Source organism: Idiotropiscis lumnitzeri, chromosome 11 (genome assembly GCF_059441095.1).
Source record: "Idiotropiscis lumnitzeri isolate Australia: NSW breed Sydney's pygmy pipehorse chromosome 11, RoL_Ilum_1.0, whole genome shotgun sequence".
NCBI classification, from domain to species: Eukaryota; Metazoa; Chordata; class Actinopteri; order Syngnathiformes; family Syngnathidae; genus Idiotropiscis; species Idiotropiscis lumnitzeri.
The window spans coordinates 13,400,580-13,420,746 of NC_142401.1; the positions used below are offsets into that span (position 1 = coordinate 13,400,580).

A 20,167-nucleotide genomic window follows, 5' to 3' on the forward strand; every position below is an offset into this window, starting at 1 on the left:
CCATGTCAACTTCATATTTTGTTCATTTAGAAATTCTCCCATCATTGGACTAATAATGGTTATCTTACCTGCAGAGCACTGGGCATTTATTTAAATAAATTAATTTGCGTAATAAAATTTTCTAGTTACATGGATGTATTTTTGTGTGTGTGCGTATATATATATATTTTTTATTTTTTTTAAGCAACAGGCATAAAAATATCCCTCATTTTTGCAAAAAATCTGCCATCTTTATTGTATCGCATTCAACTGTCCCTCCTTACAAAGCTCCTTTCAACACCATAAATATCCAATATTTATATATCAGAAGCATGCTTTTTTTTAACAAAAGAAGTATATACATTCAGAGAAGTAGTCCAGTAAATGCTGCTATCGACTTTAATGGACATATTGCTTCTTCTTTGTTCACATAACTTCCTCTTTTGTTCCCCCATGTTGGGATGTGTAAGCAAGGATACATTCAACTAACAAAAAACAAAAAAGCTTCATGTGGTCAACAAGTAGAAACATCAGCACCTTATTTTTTTTTTTTAAACGATACAATCTCACGCATTAGAAATTTGTTCATTTTACACGGGCGGCTGTTCTTTATGTACACGTAGAAAATGGCAACATAATCCACAATGACACAATGTAAACGTTCTTTAACACAATAAATAAATAAATTAAAAGATGACCGAGTGCATAATTAGGCCAAACAAAACCTGATAGGATTCCATCATGTGACACAATGAGAAACCACACACACACTTTGTTCAGTTCAGCTCATGAAGTCTTCATGTCCTGCCTTGGTGTGTGCGCGCGCGTGTGTGTGTGTGTGTGTGTGTGTGTGATGTTGAGGCGTTCAAAGGGTTGCGCTGTTGGTGGCTTTCACCAGTTCTGGTTGGGCTCCACGCAGCCCGGGTGGTCCAGCTCGGCGCTATCGCAGTCTGAGTCGTCGTAGAGAACCTTGAAAAAAAAATAGTTGTGGTTTTTTTTTTTTTTTTATGGGATGTTAAGGCTTTTACATCTGCTTTACATAGATTTCCCACCAACAATGCTTTGGGTTACTATATATTTTTTTAAAATAAGGTTTTTACATCTTAATGCACATTTTTAAAATAAGTTGTCATTTTAATGCAATTCTCTCACACGTTTGAATCTTTTGTGAGTAAGTCTAGAAGACCGAAGTAAGACAGGCTTCAAAAGGAATGCAAACTCACCTCGTCGTAGTTAAGCTCGTGAGTGGCCAGCTGCGTCCTGACGTGACGGACGGCGGCCTCCTTCTCAGACAGGCCGTCGGAGGCGGCGGGGTCGGCGGGGATCTCAGAGCCCTGCGAGAGGAGGTCGTCGCTCTTATCGTCCAAACGCTCGTCTGTGTTGGTGCTGACCACGTCGGGTGTGCCGCTGTGCGAGTGGTCCGTGGTGTTGCCCTCCTCGCCATCCGACACCGACAAGTTCTCCGAGCTGAATGTGGACAGCGACTGGCATTTGCTCATGCTTGCCGGCCTCCTGGGAACAAATGCCAAGGACGCATTAAAGAAGCAACTGTTCCAATCATAATCAGAGAAAAATCTGAGTTGTAGAAATAACTGGGATGTAAATTTTTGATTACAACTGTAGGTACTGAGCCAAACAAATACACACACCAGTATGAGCTGGCGAACACTCACCATCTACTGGGCAGCTCCACCTCACTGTCCACCTCTCCCTCCTCTTCCTCGGACGAAACGCCGCGTCTCTGTGCAAAACAATGACACGCTCGTTCATACAAAAAGTTATACAACTGTGACAAAATGTTTACAGTAACATTTGAGCCACATTACGCTTGCGTTGAAAATAAAACTAACGAGTGTTCTTAAAATAGATTTATTACTCAAAATACGGTGGGCCAAGTTTACCTCGCACTTTTTTTCTTAAGTCTACCTCACACTTTGTCTTGAAGGCTCTGCGGGAACCCTGTCAACATGTTTTCTTGACCTCAAGATGCCACCAGATGGCGCAACACTGTCGTTGCTTTGCTCCAAGCATAAAAACTTTGAAAAAGTGAATTTTTTTTAGCGAATACGGAGGGCTTCAAAAACTGAATCCGCAAATAGGTGGAAATCCTGAATGCCGAGGGGCAAACCTACAAGGCTCCCAGCATAGAGGTCACCAAAGTGGTAACACCAGGTCGCCAGCCCCACATGAGTAGTCCATGGGCATGTCGTAAAAGTAGTTTGACCGTGATGAGACATTGTTATTTTCTAGGAATCTTTTAGAAGCTAGGCAGAGATTTACAGAAATAAAATATGATTTCAAGAATAACGTGATCCGAGTCTTTGCGTGAATAAATATAAAAAATATTCATAATATATCCCATATATCAAGTCAAGTCAAATTCACTTATATAAGCCTTTAATCACAGATGAGGTTAAAAGGGCGACAAACCCACAGTTGAAAAATATTGACAAACATCCCCTGAACCTAACCCTACATATTCAGATTTTAACTACATTATTAGACATAATTTAAGCACATTTTTTCCACTAGTGTGTAACTAACTGGTAGCCCTTTGGATGTCAAGAAGTAGCTCTCAGCTTCCGAAAGGTTGATGCCCCCTGGTATATAGTTTGGTTTTCAGTCATCACGGCCCTCAGGCGGAAATCAGAACAAAATGGATTTGACACGCCTGTGTTAATTGTCACAAGGTGCGAGTGTGAAAGGTTGTTTGTCTAGAGGTGCCCTGTGATTGACTGGCTGAGGTGACCAGGGTGCATCCTGCTTCTCTTTGTCAAAGTCAGCTGGGATAGGCTCCTACTCAACCGCAAACCGAATGCTGTTGAAAATGGATGGACATATTTTATTGTTCACTTTGGTGTGAGCGCCATTTCCTGTTCTAAGGTCATCTTACCTGACTGCGTGTGACCGCCGCCCTGTAGAGCAGCGCCGATGGCGTGAGGCGTTGACTCCTGGGTGAGCGCGTGATGATCGGGCCCTCCTCCTTTTCCTCGCCATCCTGAGGAAGGCGGGGGCTCCCGGTGGACGACGGCCGCCTCGCCGCCGCCCCCCTGCCGCACGGCGAATCAGGGCTACTGGCGAACGGGACGGAGGTGGCGTCTTCGCTGGGTGTATCGCTGCGCGGTGGTGTTACCGCGAGTTCTTCTGCCCCGGCGCTCACGTCTGGGCCGGCGTTTGGGCCGCCTTCCTCCAGCCCGGCCGAGGCGCTCTGGCTGCCTGCCCGGTCCAGGCCGAGGATGGCCTGGCCCTTCCTTCGTCCCTCCGCCTCCAGCGTGGTGGAGATGAGGTCGGGGCTGGAGGACGACATCTTCTTCAGCAGCAGGTCGTGTTGCAGACCCCGGAGCGCGGCGCTCGGGTCCAGACGCTGCTTGCTGCTGGGCACAGACGTGGTGGCGCTGATCATAGCCAGCGACGAAGACAGCGTGGCCTTCAGCTGAGCCAGCTCGCTGCTGCTGCCTTTGCCCGCCTTCCTGTAGCGAGGCTTTCCTCGGCGAGAGCGGCCGGGCGATGTGGAACCTTTGGTGGGTATGGTCACCTGGGTCATGGAGGAGTCCAGTTTGGGAAGGATGACTTCTGATTTGAGTAAGTCGGGCCTGAAGGAGACAAAGGATGCACTATATTCAAGAAATCTACAGCTGACATAAGAGACCAGGGCCTGACTGATTTTTTTGAAGCTGATGCGATAACGATACATGGCAGAATAAAAATTCCAATAACCAAACGATAAATTCCCCAAAAATATATAACGAATAAAATAGCAACTACCTTTACAACAAAGGGAAAAACAATCAAAATCCAACCAATTATGTTTTTTATGTGGCGGAATGTTTCAGTCATTATCTTAGTTTCATATTGTCATGTATAAAAAAAAAAGGGAGTCTTATTCAAGAGAGAAAAAAGTTGTATATTTTGAATTAACTTGGATATATTTCAAGAATAAAGGTATGGCGCTCTTAAGGTGACCTGGAAGTTAAAAAAAACAAAAAATTGTTTGCAGTTTTTTTTTTTTTCCCAGGGGAATGCATTTTTTTATGTGTGTTTATATACTTCAGGTTCATCTTCCAGGCAAGTTTAATTGAAATATTTTGGATTTCGCTTGAACTACAAAGTCATAAAATCAGTTCTTGATATGAAGCACGGTTTCCAAATAAGTGAATCACATCTGAACGCAAGTGCTAAACAAAAGAAGGCATCTCTTGACTTCAAAAAGCATTCCAAGTCCTCCTCAATGACTCTTGACTCCCCGGAAGACCCGGAAGTACATAAAAGCGCATAAAAAAAAAACTTGGGAATATCACATTATATCCTTTGTGGAGCACGTCTAACTGACCTCTTGCTGTGCGCGGGCAGCTTCTGAGGCACGTTACGTTTCTTCAGGAGTTTCTCCATAGAGTTGGAGGAGGCTGATTGTCTGGAGCTGTGGTGCTTAAAGCAGCCCGGGTACTTCTTGTCCAGGGACTGCTCCCTCCTGACATTACACACAGAAAATGTTCGCTTGATTAGAGATTTCAGACAGCGCGGGTCGGTCCCTGCGGTGACGTCAGTGTCGTCTGGAGGTGAGGTGACGTGAGGTGAGCTTTCGTACTTGAGCAGCTCTTTCTCCTTGAGCTCCAGCTGCAGCATGATGGCGTTGAGCTCCATGTAGAGATTGTTGGCTCGCTCCAGTTTCCTCTCATAGTGCTCCCGGATGTCTAGTGCATGTCTGTGTGGAGGGAAAATAAATAAATACATTTAAAAAAAAAAAAACATCAAACTGATTTGAGACTAAATAATTACTGCATTTTTACTGCATTTATATTGCCATTTATAGTTATCAGCATGTCGGGAAAAAAATGATAGTCAATGATAGTCTTGGCTCATTTTTATATTTTCATTACATTTTTGTTGATGAAATGGTATTTTATTTAATAATTTGAAGGTTTTTTTTGTTCCATTTGATAGTTTTTCAAATTTATTTCAGGATATTTTATATAGACTACCCTCCATAAATATTGACACCGTTGGGTTAATATTTGTTCTTTAGCGTATTCTTTCTAGATTCAGTTTTTTTTTTTAATTGTATAGAACCAAAATAAAAAAAAACGCCCAAAAAACAGGAAACTCCAACCATTAATTCAAGTGCATTTAATCAGTGGGGGGGGGGGGAATCCACATTAAGAAGTAATTGTATTCCATCAAATCATGTGTTCCAAAATGATTCGAGCCTCAGATGTTAATACTTTGTACAACCAAATCTTCGCTTGTTTCACAAGATGGGAGACTAAAAAAGAGGCAATGTCCGCCTTTCCTCTCTGCAGAATTTTTCTAAATCACCCTGTGTCCTCTCTTCTGCACTCTCCTCTTTAGCTCACACAACATATGTTTTCAATGGGGTTGAGGTCTGGGGACTGAGATGGCCATGGGAGAAGCTTGATTCCGTGCCTGGTGAACTATTTCTACCATATTCAGAATAAGCGTATGCTTCTGCAATACAATTTCAATTTACTTGAAGGCTTTTTCTTTAAATGCATCTTTAGCACAGAGAGCTGTTCAACAGCAAGGAACTTTGAATTTTTTAGATACTAACGAGCTAATTTGACAGCCTACTATGAATGTGTTTAAATCATTAGGCTCCATGGAAAGTTTGCAAATTCCTGGAAATTTCCCACCCCAATTAATCATTACTTCAATAAAAGCAAAATCTTTGTCCTGTTTTACCATTTTTCGGTTGCTACGTTGCCTTAGCGGCATGCTCCACATTGCGTGACATCTGACCTCAGTTCCTCCCTGCGCCGTTTGATGAGCTCCTCATCCAATCGGTGAAGACACGTTCCCTCGGACTTGATCTTCTCAAAGTGATGCCTGACTTCATCTCTCCACTCAGCCTAAAAGGAAACAACAAAAAAACCTAATCAAAACATTGGACTGAGGTCACGAGGACCTTTCCTGAAGTGAACACACCAAAAAGGACACCGCTTAAATTGACCGATTGTACAAACACATTAAAATAACATTTGGCTCTTCGGAAGCATTAAGAATCATTTGCATCATGGAGACAAAAGCCATTCGGGCGATTAATGACAATCAATACTCGGGGAGCAAAAGTGAACATGAACTGACATGCCGTGAACGCAAAAACACACGGCCGGTGAATCGTGACAGCCGTTATTTGATACCTGTCATAGTGTGGAGGTCAGAAAATGTGTGCGTGTGTTTCTTTCTGTGCATGAGTGATGCTCTTCTTATTAAGCTAATGGACTGAATGTGCACTCTTCAATATCGCCAGGCCCTTTCTTTGTGCGCTCTCTGCTCCACACCATTACAGAAATCAATACACTCCAGCAGCTGCAAATTCGTCTTCTTGGAGATGGGTATGGTGGGGGTACAGGGAGAAATAAAGGATAAGTGGAGAGTGCTTGATGGAGGTTTTGCGCCATGACCTTTAAAGGAAATGGGCAGTATGTGTCGCATGTTTTTTATCTTGGCTCCCCCTCCTTTTGCTATGACACACTCGACTGGCTTAAAATGACGGAGGTTGGCCGGGAATTAGCGAGTGTGACGTGACAAACACAAAGAAATAACAGCGGCGATGTGTTGGAAGGCTCAAAGGAAGCTCAATCATTAGCCGGCTCCCAGGAGGCCAGAAGGGGGCCCCCGCTGTAGCCGCACTAGACTGGAAACAAATGTCACGCCTTTGACAGCCAATTATTAATGGAAGCTCTTCACGGGTTTTCCAGTAGATACACATTTGTGAATGTCGCTTTTAATCGAGCCGCGTATTGTTATTGGGATTTTGTATGGAACGAGATGTTCTGTAATTAACTCAAGAGCTATTTTTGGAGGTGCATGTGCACTTAAAAATTGGGAACTTTTGAATTCCACACCACATTAAACTCATCAGTCGGAATGAGGGATGCTAACAAACAATAGAAGGGGAATGTGCGATCCCTTCAGTTACTGCATTACGCAGCCTTAGACGAAGGCAAGAAATTTTGTCGTCGTAGATTGTGTGCAGCATCTCGTCAGATATTTCATTAATCCCATGAGAGAAATCAAACGCAAAAAAGGTACCACGATACCCTGCTCTCAAAAATGAAATGCTATTTTTAGTAACAGTCGAATTTGGTGCAAAATAGAAATGTTATTCAGTTTTTATTGGTTTTAGCATTAGATTTAGTTTTTAAAATGTTTGCATTTATGGAGAATTTGTGAAGTAGAAGTTGAAAAATGCTGGTATTATGCAATTAAGTATGATAAACTAATTCTCGATGAACTCTTTGACCTTTTCTCTGCTGTTCATCCAAACTGTAATACAGAAATAAATACATTTGAAACAAAACCTAAAAAAACATGTTTGCTGGAATTTGTTAGCTTTAAAAGCTTAAAACTGAGTTTCAGCTAGGTTTTTTTTTTTTTGGAAAGCTCTTGTGTTGATTTTATTTTGTTAGAAATTTTTTTTTTTTTCAATTTTAGTTAGTTTTTGTTCACAATGAATTGAACCCAGCTGACCTTTGTTGACAGCAGCAAGAACATCCAAAAATAGTTTGAAAAGTGGGCATTTCCCAGTGCAGAAAAATTATACCTGTGACTGGAAATATGTTTCTTGCGGGGTTGACAAGATGTCCGCTGAAGCGATGTCCAGATGAAGGAGAATCTGTCGGAACGAAGGTCTGTTTCTTGGTTTGCAATTCCTGTTTGGAATCCCAAATTAGTCAGCAATGCGGCACCAGAAAATGGCCTCTCTGTTAATCTGAAAAACACTTTATATGCGTTATCTTGCTGCCTGCTCACCAGCTTTGCCTCAAGAGCAGTTTGAAACTGTCGGGACAGCTGTCGGGTACGGGCAGCTGCAGGCTGTTATTGCCCACTCCCCAGATGATAGCGGACGAGTCCACGTCCTTGTAGGGCACCTCGCCCGTCAGCATCTCCCACAGCACAACGCCGAAAGACCTGCACACACACAAACACACACACAACGCCTATTTATTTCCAAAAAGATGAGACCGGAACAGATGAAAGGTGGCATTACCTAAATGTCACTCTTTAAACTTTATGGAAATGCGTCGCGCCTGCCGAGCGACTGTTATCTATGATGGACACTTTATCTGCCTTGAGCAGCTCAAGCCTTTGGATATGGAAATGACACATTTTTAGCCATTTCCACTTCGATAAGAAGTGATGAAATATTTCTCTGCTATTGCCAAAATATTTAACAAGTCATTGTTGTCATTGATGAGCCCCCACGGGAAGGTTAGCAATCTACAGAGAGTCTGTTGTTGGCACCTTCCTTCTGTCGCCATGGTGACAATGTTTCTAAGGAGCCAAGAGCATTACTCACTTACAGCATCCAGATGGCGTGTTTACATTTGTAACGGTGACATCTCGTCGCTCTTCTACGGCTCTGCTTGAATAATCAAACGTCTTGTCCAATCAGCATGGTCGCTTGTTAGCGTTAAAGAATCACTCTGTAATTGGACGATTCCGTCAAATTGATAAATAGGAACGCGTCTCTAGCATTGTCACGGTGACCACAGCTACTTTAGTGGTCTGTACAAGCCAGGACACGACTCGAGGAGTGTTAGCTTTAGCATTGAAGATAACATGTTCAGTGCGTGTCCACACAATGCTTTGCTGCAAATATATGAGAATGTTTATATGAATACATGACATGATAGTTTAACACTGCTGGTTCTGTTAGCATTTAGCCTGTTAGCATGCAGGATGGTTCAGTCTGCGTTCATGTCACCCATACAGCATTTTATTTGGATTGGAGGGATGATAAAGACTATAATGAAAATTTGAATGACGCAGCACACTGGCTTAAAAGTTACACTTTGGGGTGTTAAATAAACAAAACATGTTCCCTACAACCATTTAACTGCCAATGATTTCAGTATGTATTTTTTCCCCCCATAACCTGACTGTTAACAAATGGCGATTCAATAAGATGAGTTTGTTTCACATTTTGCATGTATGCTTTTTGGTTTTGCTCGTTTTGTTTCTCAAGACTCTTTGTGTTAGCTGTTTTATCTGGAATTATCATGTGAAAATAGGATTTTAGCAAAAAAAAAAAAAAAACAGGGCTGATAGTTAAAAAAAAAAGAAATGTTTTCAAATTTAAGTTCGAATTTTGCAAGAAAATGTTTTCGAGAAATTCATGAAATTTTGCTACAATAAAGTTATTTAGTTTATTTCATGTAATTATTCTTAGGCCTGCTATTCTTAGTCCAGAATATTTTTGAGTCAGCTGGGATAGACTCCAACTAGAAAACTGATGCATAGCTGAATCCCAAACAATTGGTTAGCCTAATAGCATGTGCAAACAGTCATTTTTTAATGTTTCTGGAAAACAAGAAAAAGCAGATCAAATTCAACACCCAAGACGTTGCTCTGATTCAAACTTGGCCGATTACTATGACCCGGATGGCTGAGAATTTAAAACAAACATAAAGAAAAAAAAAAATCAAAATTATTAGCAAACACATTTTTACTGATCTTGTGACAGTACATTCTAAATGACTTTGGCAATTATGCTATTAAGGCTAATCAATTGCTTACCTACTTACTACTACTCTAATACAAAGAACGTGCGCAGATGTTTTAGTTTAAAAATGTTGAGCACCCTACTACTTGAATATGAACAATGCTCACTGCTGGAATAATTCAAGTAGCACTGAGAAGATGATATATGAAATGTGGCATTCTAACAGCTTTTGTAGTATTTAAACTAAGTGTAAGCTAAGTGCGTGCTCTTGCAATCAAGTGACCGCTGATCAAGTGATTTACATACATTAAGAGCCACTCTATGATATGCATAGGCGGTGTGCTCGCATTTTGCATCGAAAAGCTTTTTAATCCTGTTTTCACCTCTCGGCTAATGCACTGCTGGCCCCGGGCCAAAGCAGCCGCAAGATTGGAAGGTTATTCCAGTCTCTCCTGAGCACTGCAGCATCTGGCAAATCAATTATTAAATTAGCCAGCGCTCCTTTTTACGACGCGGGGATGAAGAAGGAGGGAGTGAGGGATGAGTAGTGGGAGAGCTGAGGGTTTAGCACAGGGCACACCATCAAACATGGCAGGGAGCCTATAGAATTTCTTGTAATGAGATCTTATGATAGATTTTCTTGAAACAAGATCCCTCGCTCTGTACAGTAGTAGCTTCCAGTCCAGTGGTTTTCAAATTGGGGTCAGTGAGCCTGAGCTTTAGGGGTCCGCAAAATAATTTGCAATAACAAAAAGGGAAAGATGTGGCAATAAAACATAACAAACAAATGAATCCTCTGTACTTTTGCTATCAATTAAAATGATGATTGATTATGACACATTCTCACAATGGTCTTTTTTTTTCAAAACAACTTTTATTAAAGGAATAAAGTTCTATTTTCTTTATTTAAAAAAAAAAGGTATATTGTAGTCCTGTTTTAAAAATAACGGTGAATTTTCTTTCAGAACATAAGGGATTATATTTCTACCATTGTAAAACGTTGACTTTAACAATATAGCATTTTAACTTAAATATGCAACTTTATTCTCATAAAATGACGACTTTTCGAAAAACTTTCGAGAAACCTCTGAGCTAACCTATCCGACTCTGTTCAGTGACTGACGATGAAATTGTGCAAGAAAAGTCCTCAAAAAATTTAAAGAGGCTACGTACCAAATATCCACCTTCTCTGAGACGGGCTCGTTCCGTATGACTTCGGGGGCCATCCACGCCACCGTACCGGCAAAGGACATCTTGGTGCTCTTATCGCTCAGCTCCTTAGATGTGCCGAAATCAGAAATCTTCACCGCATCATCATACGTGATAAGAATACTGAAAGACAAATCATCATCAGGATAGTTTTTCAACATTGTCCCCGCTCGTGACGTTCCAACTGGTCCACTGCGCTCACTTTGGCGATTTCAGGTCTCTGTGGATGATCTTGTGCAAGTGAAGGTAGTTCATCCCGCCGGCGACGCCCATGGCCCAGTCCATGAGGAGTGACGGCGTGATCTTCCTGCCCGCTCTGAGCACCTCGTATAGCTGGCCCTGGGCACAGTACTCCATGAGGATGCAGTAGCACGGAGCCTGGGTGCAGATCCCTCTGTTGGAGAGATGCATGCTTTTCAGTGGGACACATCCATTTTTCTCGATTTATGAGTTTAATTTGCTCTGTGAACACGCTCATGTGTCAAAACAATTTTATCTTGAATCCTAATTCCTCTTTAAAATTAATGACCTCAAATCATTCAAGCTTCCCATAAAACCTCAACAGAAATATAACATTCTACAACATTCTTTTCAGTTTATAAAAACATAGTCATTACAAAATGAAATAGAATATTGACTATTAAACACCTGCAGTAATATTAGTCATATTTTTGCAAAGAATGAAGAATTTTTGCTGGGGTGGAGCTAAGGATTATTTTAATAATCGATCAATCTGTTGATTATTTGTCAACGAATCGGCAAAGATTTAATTTGTATCCCTTCATTCAAAAAAAAAACAGACTTATTTCAAAGTGACTGCAAAACATGCACAATAATAAAATCATTATGATTCAGTTAACGGTTTTGATCAGTCAAGAAATGGACAATTGGATTTCCAAAAAAAAATCAGATGTTTGAAAATGTCTTATTTGTATAGAACACAAGAGTCTGCCTTCATGGAGGACTATCAAAATCACAGAATATTTAGTCTCGAGAGGCTGAAATTTGGAGGATTTGGTCTCAAAAACTATTATTTATCAAATGATCAAAACAATGATTTGTCGATTAATCGATGAAATGTCACACCTCTAAGTTGTATTGCAAACCCCCGCCATTCACAAAGTCACTCACCAAAATTGTTGTCTGAAAATAAAAAGCATTTATCTGCATATTTTCGTGAACTCAGGCGTTCCTGCTCCTCGGAAAGCACCATGTTAGCGAAGGAGTAGCTAAAGTTATCACCAACGATGGTGGACTTACTTGAAAGTGATGATGTTTGGATGTTTGAGCTTGCGGAGGTGCTTGATATCCGTCTCCTTGATGTTCCGAACTTTCTTCACTGCCACTTCCTGTCCGTGCAGCTTGCCCAGGAAGACGGCACCCTGGGCGCCACTTCCCACCCACTGCAGGTCTGATATCTCCTCGAAGGGGACTTCCCATGCCTCTGAAAACAGGATGTACCTGTGAGCTTCACTGAAATAACATAACAACAGCCATTGATTTTTCTATTGTTCATTTCCTCATTAGGGTCGCGGGTAAACAGGTTTGTTTGCAATTTTGATGAAATCCGATTGATGATTTATGACTTATGTTTACGTGACGCTTGTTTGGTAGAATTTTGTGAAGTCACAATCAATACTAAAAGCAATGAATGTCAAATTGAGTAAGTTAACAACTCAAATGAAGTCGATAAGGTTTTTCATATTCATTCATGGCCTCTTTTCTTTTATTGTAGCATGAGCCTAACCTATCAGGCCAAAACATTTATATATGATCATTATGATATTGTTTATTGTGATACAAAATGAATATTGCTCGTGGAGCGGACCATGAAAAAAAATCTTAATGAAAAAAAAAACGAAACAATTTTTCAAAATGATTCAGCCCTACTCTGAATTGTCTCTTGGCATGAGTGTGACTGGTTGCTTGGTTACGTATGCACCTTGCAATTGGTGTGTAATCAGTCCTGGATTGACCCTAATCTCTTCCCGAAAATCAACTGGCATTGGAGACTCTAACAGTGATTCTCAACTGGTGGCACAAGACCTAAAAGTGGGTCGTGAAAACATTTTGGACGGGTCATGGACAGGTAGTAAAAAATACAGACCCACGACAGTTTGAGGGGTTAGCGATGGAGCAAAAATGTCATGTGTGGTACAAGAAGTTTTAATAACTCATTTACTACCATTGACGGCTAAAGACGTTAAAGATCCATTTTTTTTCCCCCCTCGGCTCGTTAATAATTATAATTTTACAAGGCTATAGAAAATCATGTGTACAGTATGTTACATACTGAAAAACTAACCAATCCCACCAAAAAGTCATTTTGTAGGCCATAAAACTACATTTCAGTAAGCAAGCAAAGCATTTATGGCGCTATCATGTTCCTTTGCGATTCCAACTAAACGTAACGAGTGTGTAGTCAGTGCGGGAGCTCTTAATCTCCTGCGTGTAATTCTGCCTCAGCCTCCCAAATCCTCCTTAGTACCTTTTGTGGGGCTGACGCGAAACAAGGGTGCAGCACTCGGGAAGGGGGAGGGAGAGGATTTGAGAGCTCTCATGTTGGATGTACAGACGGGTTAAAAAGAAGTGAGGGGGTTCCCCTTCAGGGTCCGCCGATGACAGGCTGTTAACGCGGAGGAGATATACAACAACATTCAGGCACATTTGTCGTATTAAGAAGCACGGTATGAATGATTAACGCTCTCCGTGGCTAATGAGATGTTTTATAATGTCTACGTTGGAGTCGTGCGATCGAGTTCCACCGTTTTGCTTTGTGTGTTAAATGGAAGAATTCCAGGCCGGTCGTTAAAATCAATAAAGGGCAATTTTCCTGCTTTTTCATTTTGCTCCAGAGGAGAGCTTTGTCACTCTTCCATTTATGACTGTTTTTTTTTTTTTTTTTTTTACGCCTCTGTCAAAGAGGGTATTACTTAAAAAACACTTTACTGATTTCCATACATCGGCAGAGCTTAACCACGTTGATTAGACGGCCTGTCATAAAGGGAGCATCCAGCAGCATGGCGTGCTTTCATGCCGACGCTTTCCATTTCGGTGAGCTCTCGACATTGAACCTTTGTTGAATGAGGAATTTCTAACTGGAGTCGTACATCGCAAAAAATGAGGAACTGCTGAAAAGGTTTATTTCTTTTTTTAAATTTTTTTTTCATTCCCTAGTTCAGTTCAAAAAGTGAAAGTCATCCAAAGTATAATGCAGATACAGAAAACAGGGAAATTCATTTACTTATTGTTGCATAAACTATCGTGATTGTTTGTAATGTGCTATCCTAATTAGATCTAAATTCACTACACAGAGCGAAAAATTTAAGACTTTGCTTTTTTAAATAATTTTGATGATTCTCGCTTGCAGCCGATGAAAATTCACACCTCACCATCTCACAATTTGAATATTAAACAGCGAACAAAACAATTGAATACACCTGTATATAAATGAACAACTAAAATAACTGAACTTTCTTTACGATATTTAAATTTATTACAATTATGCGCCCGCTCTGCATACCACATTTCTTAAATATTTCCCAATGAACCCTGGGTGGTTCCTGAAGGCAAAAATCCCGACAAAAGTGATCCAAATTTGTCTTGTTTGACCTTGGCTTAGTGTCACGCTGCTTGTATATTCTTTTGCGAGTGAGGGCCGTGAGGTGCAGATGGATTGCGAGTGATAACCGCTCGGGATAAAGAGAAGAAAAATGGAGACAATGGAGGAGGAGGAAGGGATGGTGGTGGGAATCAAATATAAAACAGGGGGGGGGATAATAAAATATCAGCGAGCTATCAAGACGAGGCCAGATATAAATCTGCCACCCGTGTGAGTGATGTGCAACGTGTTTATAAGTTTGACTCCCTATTCTGCCACTTTATTGGCTTGTGCCAGGCGCCGCTTATTAAACGGTTTCTATTTGCGGCGGGACGCGTGTGTGCGTCCGTATATGAGCGCATGCGTGCGGTGCGTGTGTCAGGTTAATAGAGATGAGAGGCAGAGGGGTCAGAGCGTGGCCATGCATAATACATGAGGCAGATTTGGCAGAGGAGTCCCACGGGGGCGCTGCGCTATTGTAGTGGCTGCAGACATAAACAACAGTGCGTCAGAGGGGGGCCGGCTTCATTAGAGGGCTGCAGTGGGACGGATGGATGGAGGTGGGGGGTGGGCACGAGCAGGCCGACGTGGGGATGGGGGGTGGTGAATACGGGGGGGGATAAGCCCGGTGGAGCTTTTGATGGAGCATCTCGTGCTCTGACTGGAGGAAAAATGTTTGTTTACAACAGAGGTGAGAAAGCTGCGGCTCCTGGGCCATACGGTATATTTGCGGCCCTGCTAGAGCGGTCCGTTCCAACCTCTGTGCTGTAGAATTAGATTCGATTAGATGCTTCGCCCAAAGCAATATTGTTAATACACCTACATTAGCCTCCATTCAATGTTCATACGATGTATGTGGAGTGAAAAAATACTCTCTTGCGGTGCAGGCATTAACATTGACCAACCACCGCTTTGTCTTTTTAGTGGACTCATTATTGTCGTAGTCTATTCATATTTTACTCGCCCAATTGTGCCTGATGAGTGCGATGCCAAAGGTCAGACATGGCTAATACTGGTGCTAGCATGTCAGATTCAGAGAACGCCTTTAATTGTCCACCACATCTCCATTCGGAGGTGTTTAATTGGGTTAATCGGCAAAATATTATCGCATTGCAACAATTTGACTGGTCCTCTTTGTTCGTTTTGTGGCTTCTTCTTTTTTGGTTTAAATTATTCTTCACATTTGGTTCGCGCCGCCTATAACATGCACAATGCCACGGTCAGGTTTGCTTTCACTTTTTTTTCCCGATCAAACATTTTATTGAAGGCCTTGTTTATTAATACGTCACCTATCACGATACACAAGGATATTGAATTATTGCCAAGCCTGAACTGCAGGAATATTATCCCACCAACCCATCGAATACCCATAAAATAGTTTATTTAGCATTATTAAACAACAAAATGTGCAGTATAGGTATTATTCTTTACAACTTGGGGTTACCATCATCACATTCTTTGACTTTGTGTGTCTGTGGCTTTAAAAGGCAGGCCAGGTTTGGTGAGTGACGTGGGTGTCAGTGAATAAAAGTAGAACTGGCTGTTGTGAACTCAGAGGTAAGGAACTGACGGTTAACCAGCTAACCATGAACCTGTGGATCAGTTGAAGTTATTATTTTCTTTTGTAAGTGTGAAAGAATCCAAACTTTGGACATTATTTGTCTTTCACTCCCATTTTCATTTTAATAAATACAGGTATAGTTATTAGGGATATGTACTGTGGCGAAAATAAATCAATAAATAAATATATATATTTATTTTTTTAAGTTGGTACTTGGTGTAAAATATTTTTGAAGCACTGAGATAGATGAATATAACAATGTTGCTGTTGTGATCATTTTAAGAAGTCAATTTTACATTAAATTAAGGCCTCAATTTGGGAAAATCACTTGTTTAATTTTTTATAAATTTGATATTTTCCTTGAATACTTAATTAAATATACTGATAAGAAAAATATTCCCTACCCCTGGTTTACAACTGTTTAATGAAATTAATCTAGGTGGTATTATCACTTAATTAACTGAGTAAATTGTCATAGTGGAATTAAAAAGGTATCTCATGCTGGCTTTTATTGGAATACTTAAAGATGTGCTGGAGGGGAAAGCGAGGCAGCGAGTAAACGTACCGTCCAGGTCGTGTTTGTGTTCAGTGGAGTATGCCTTCCCGATCATAGTCCAGACAGGCCGCAGACAGCCAAACAGGCCCTCCAGAAAGCCCCCGCCCCCTCCACTGGACTGGCACTGCAGCCTGGCGTTGGCCGCGTCGCGCCGCACAGCGTTCCCGTCCGCCTCCGTTCCCTCTCCCTGCGTCCTGGCGGGACCGCTGTCGTGCTCGTGCAGCTTGAGAACGCTGTTGGCAAAGTGCTCCTGTTGCTCATCGCCCGGCGTCTGGTGGGGCCCGGTAGTCGTCCCATCCGCTCCTCCTCCTCCTCCTCCTCCTCCTCCTACCCTCCCTCCTCCGCCAGGTTCTACCGTGCCCCCCATGTCTATGGAAAGGACGTTCCGAAGGACACACTGGGTCGGTGTCAGGTCCATTTCTGGGGTGCACGGCGTTTCAGCATCGAGACGGCGAAAGGACGGGGGGTCGGAGAGAGGCGTGTTGAAGCCGGACAGAGACGGAGATGGGGCGCGGGGCTCGTGAATGAGGGCCATGGGGAAACAACTGGAGAACGGGCAGCCTTGAAAGAGCGGAAGACGTGTTACAAATCAATTCGGCGTTATATAATTGCCTCTCAGTCTGGCAGATTTAGTCCTCTCTATGTTAATTTCGTTGTATAAAAGCGTGTCTGTAAAAGCAAACATGGTAGATATGACATCCACCAACCTAGGTTTTTATTTGGAAAAACAGATGTAATATGGTGCAATGTGACATTAATCCAAATTAATGCCACATTGTCCCCTTGGATCAAGTCATATTCGGGTCTGCTAAAAATAAATAAATAAATGAATTAAAGAAAAAAAAAAGCTGTTATCAAATTAGTAATCTACAACTTTAGAAAATCGCATTCACAACATTAAGCAGACCTGCACATAAGAATGAAGCAATTGTTATTTATTAATTAAGACAGAATTTTAAAGAAGAATCGCCATTTGAAGGTTAAAAACAGTCAAACACAGGGTTTCCACAACCGAAATGTGACATTTAGTTCCTCACTTACTAAAATACTGCCAGAATATTGATATGATCAGTACATAAATGAATGAAAAAAATAGAGAAGACACGGCAACAAACATAAATCAAGCCAACATTTCAGTGCTAATACTTTGCTATGACTTTGTTATTTTTTTTAATCGGATTGCATTATGACAGTGTACAAAATTAAGTAGCAGGTGGGTGTGTTGAAGTATCAGCATGTGGGGCCTAACTCACATGCATCTATGTCTCTGACAAAAAAACAGCATTTATGGTATTCTCCACCACCGACTCATAACACACATCAGACCTCCGATCAGCCTGTAAAGGTGCGAAACATTTACTGATAAAAAAGGAAGCATATAGGTGCGTGGTTATGAGAGGAGCTCATGCTGTTGCTATGGCATCCGGGTGGCTATATTTACAGCCACATTCGAGGCACCAGTATCGTCATGCATACTCACAGCACACAAATTCATTATATGGCAAATGAAGGAATACGGTCTTCCGTGACAATGTGAACTATCAGGCTTATTATCCAATTAAGGTGGCGGGCGAGACACATCTGGTGCCTCCAACCTGGCTTAATTGCACATCCAACACACTTGGCTTTGTAATGGCTGTATCATTTTATTACAGAAGGAAATAATCTTATCAAACCACCTTTGTAGTGAACTGTGGGCCCATACTAATAAAATCTGTCTTGGTAAAGATAACAGATTAAAAAAAAAAAGCAATTCATCCCTCATTTACGTTAATCAACATGAAAAATCAATAGGGATGAAGTACGGATGGATGGAGATAATACTAATATGTATGTGATGTTGATATATGATTGATTGTATTTGTGTGTGCAAATGCCTCTTGTGCCAAGACAAATTTCTCCATTGGGAAACAAATAAAGAGAACCCATTATTGCCTCAAGTTCATGTGAGTCTTGCAAAACGCATCAACCTTACATCAACAAAATTGTATTTATTTTTTGTGTCCAGACTTTTAAGGACGGATATAGTTGAATACAGGGTAAAGTATTTTATACAAGGGTAAAAAAAATCCATACATTTTGTAGAGTGCCTGTTTTTGGTATGGTCACGGGTGAACTTGATCTTTTCTCAGCTGACTGAGCGCGAGAAGCTTTGTACGCCTTGGACCAGTCAACAGTCATTCGCAGAGTACTTATTGACAAACAACCAATAGCACTCACATTTACACCAACAGACATATTTGATGAACATAAAATGTGTGTTATTAGAATGTGGGAGGTTTGAACCTAGACCCTCTAGTCGAAGTGTACCAACCACTACTCCGCTGTGTTGCCTAAAATCAAAATGACGAATACAAGTATCTACCCGTGGTGACGCAAACATATGAACATCCATCAAGTATCGTCATAATATTGACATGAATAAGGAGCTAATGACATTTTACTGCATTAGCAGGCCCAATAAAAATGGGCCCTGGAGCCATTTTGGGTCCCCAACCCTCATTTTAAGAACCTCTAGTTGTGTTATATGCTAACATGACTGCCGCCTCTTGAAAATCTCCTAAAAGAGGGTCAACTGTCTCTTACCTCAGTGTTGTGAGCTGACGTCCATCGCGTTTGAGACAAATCCTCTCCCACTTAACGGAAAACGATGAAAAATACAGAAATGTTTATTTTTGCTCTTCCCCTCCCGCCGCCAATCAAGCTAGTTGCATCCTCATCCTCAGCATCCAAGAATCAGTTACGGTGACGTCGCTCAAACTCCTCGCTTTAATCCGTTGTTTGTTTTTTTATGAAATGCTCACGCCTCCTTTTCCATCTCCGCTCTTCTCTGAGGATGCGACGCGGCCACACTCGGGATTTTATACGTCGACAGTAGTTCACGTTGTAGTCTGTAAACAGGGGCAGGGAAGGGAGGAGAGGGAGCGTAACCGACTGGAAGGAGCTGGCGAGCGGGGGGCGGGGTTTAAGGCATGCTGTCGTCCAATCAGAGAAGAGAGGCGCGGTGACGTAGATGGAGCCGGTGCAGGTAGACGGTTTGATGCGGGTGTGAGGCTACACTTAGGCAAGTGGGGGAGTTGCGGGGGAGGGGATGAGGGTCAGCTGGTATGTGAGGTGATCCAAATGATGTCATCACCAAAGCACGCAGCATTTGACTGGACAGGGTCGTGTAAATCCTTTTCAAGCCCTATTAACGCCCTCTGGATGGAGTTTAATTGGTGCACAATCTGGGAGCCAACTACACCCCTCCACCCTCTTCCCCTTCTGCCACATTGGGAGGAATGAAGATAGGAAGACCACCCCAAACACACACAAACACACACACACACATATTTATTTAGATCATTGCTTATGCCACATTATACTTCAATAAACACAATCACCACTATTATTAAAATATAGTAGCCAAGTGGGCATAAGTGTTTGTCTTAAGCAAAATGGAATCCTTTCATCTCCAAATTACAACTTTTGGGGGGGGGGAACAACAAAACAGTTTTTTTCATTGTTAAAGTTCACACTATACTTATTCAGCGGTGCCTTAAGATATGAGTGACCCGAGTCTTGTGAGAAATGGTACCTGAATAATAACAACTAGGCACATTGGCCGAGAAAGGTCACAACAATTGCAAACTCCACAACACTACAACATTGAACTACACCGCTATTGCAAAAGCCACAACAGAAGTGCTAATGACGGTGGTTACATCTTAAAAGAATAAAACTGTATGATAGCATATCTATGAGAGGAAATATCTTCGGAAAACTATACAAGAATAAACCAAAAATATAATAATATCA

At 41.6% G+C, this 20,167-nt stretch overlaps 1 protein-coding gene across 1 annotated transcript; it reads right to left on the reverse strand.

The window, feature by feature from the left end:
- Nucleotides 1-208: 208 nt before the first annotated feature.
- LOC148327581 (mitogen-activated protein kinase kinase kinase 12-like) lies at nt 209-19,289 on the reverse strand. The gene is made up of 14 exons (XM_088309881.1): nt 18,956-19,289; nt 16,379-16,930; nt 11,912-12,095; nt 10,854-11,045; nt 10,616-10,774; nt 7,750-7,908; nt 7,541-7,649; nt 5,734-5,843; nt 4,565-4,681; nt 4,310-4,447; nt 2,873-3,572; nt 1,653-1,720; nt 1,203-1,491; nt 209-948 (listed from the first exon to the last, which is right to left on the reverse strand). Exons 2-14 carry the CDS (start codon nt 16,902-16,904, stop codon nt 871-873), a joined length of 2,829 nt encoding a protein of 942 aa, XP_088166007.1. The 5' UTR covers nt 16,905-16,930; nt 18,956-19,289; the 3' UTR covers nt 209-870.
- Between the last annotated feature and the right edge of the window lie 878 nt (nt 19,290-20,167).

Bases quoted from the DNA above. Each gene is read 5' to 3' on its own strand.
- LOC148327581 (XM_088309881.1), bottom strand. From the start codon at position 16,904: ATGGCCCTCATTCACGAGCCCCGCGCCCCATCTCCGTCTCTGTCCGGC. The intron at 12,096-16,378 runs GTACGTTTACTC...TCCTGTTTTCAG, and splicing joins ACACAAACACGACCTGGACG to AGGCATGGGAAGTCCCCTTC. The intron at 1,721-2,872 runs GTAAGATGACCT...TGTTTTGCACAG, and splicing joins CGGCGGTCACACGCAGTCAG to AGACGCGGCGTTTCGTCCGA.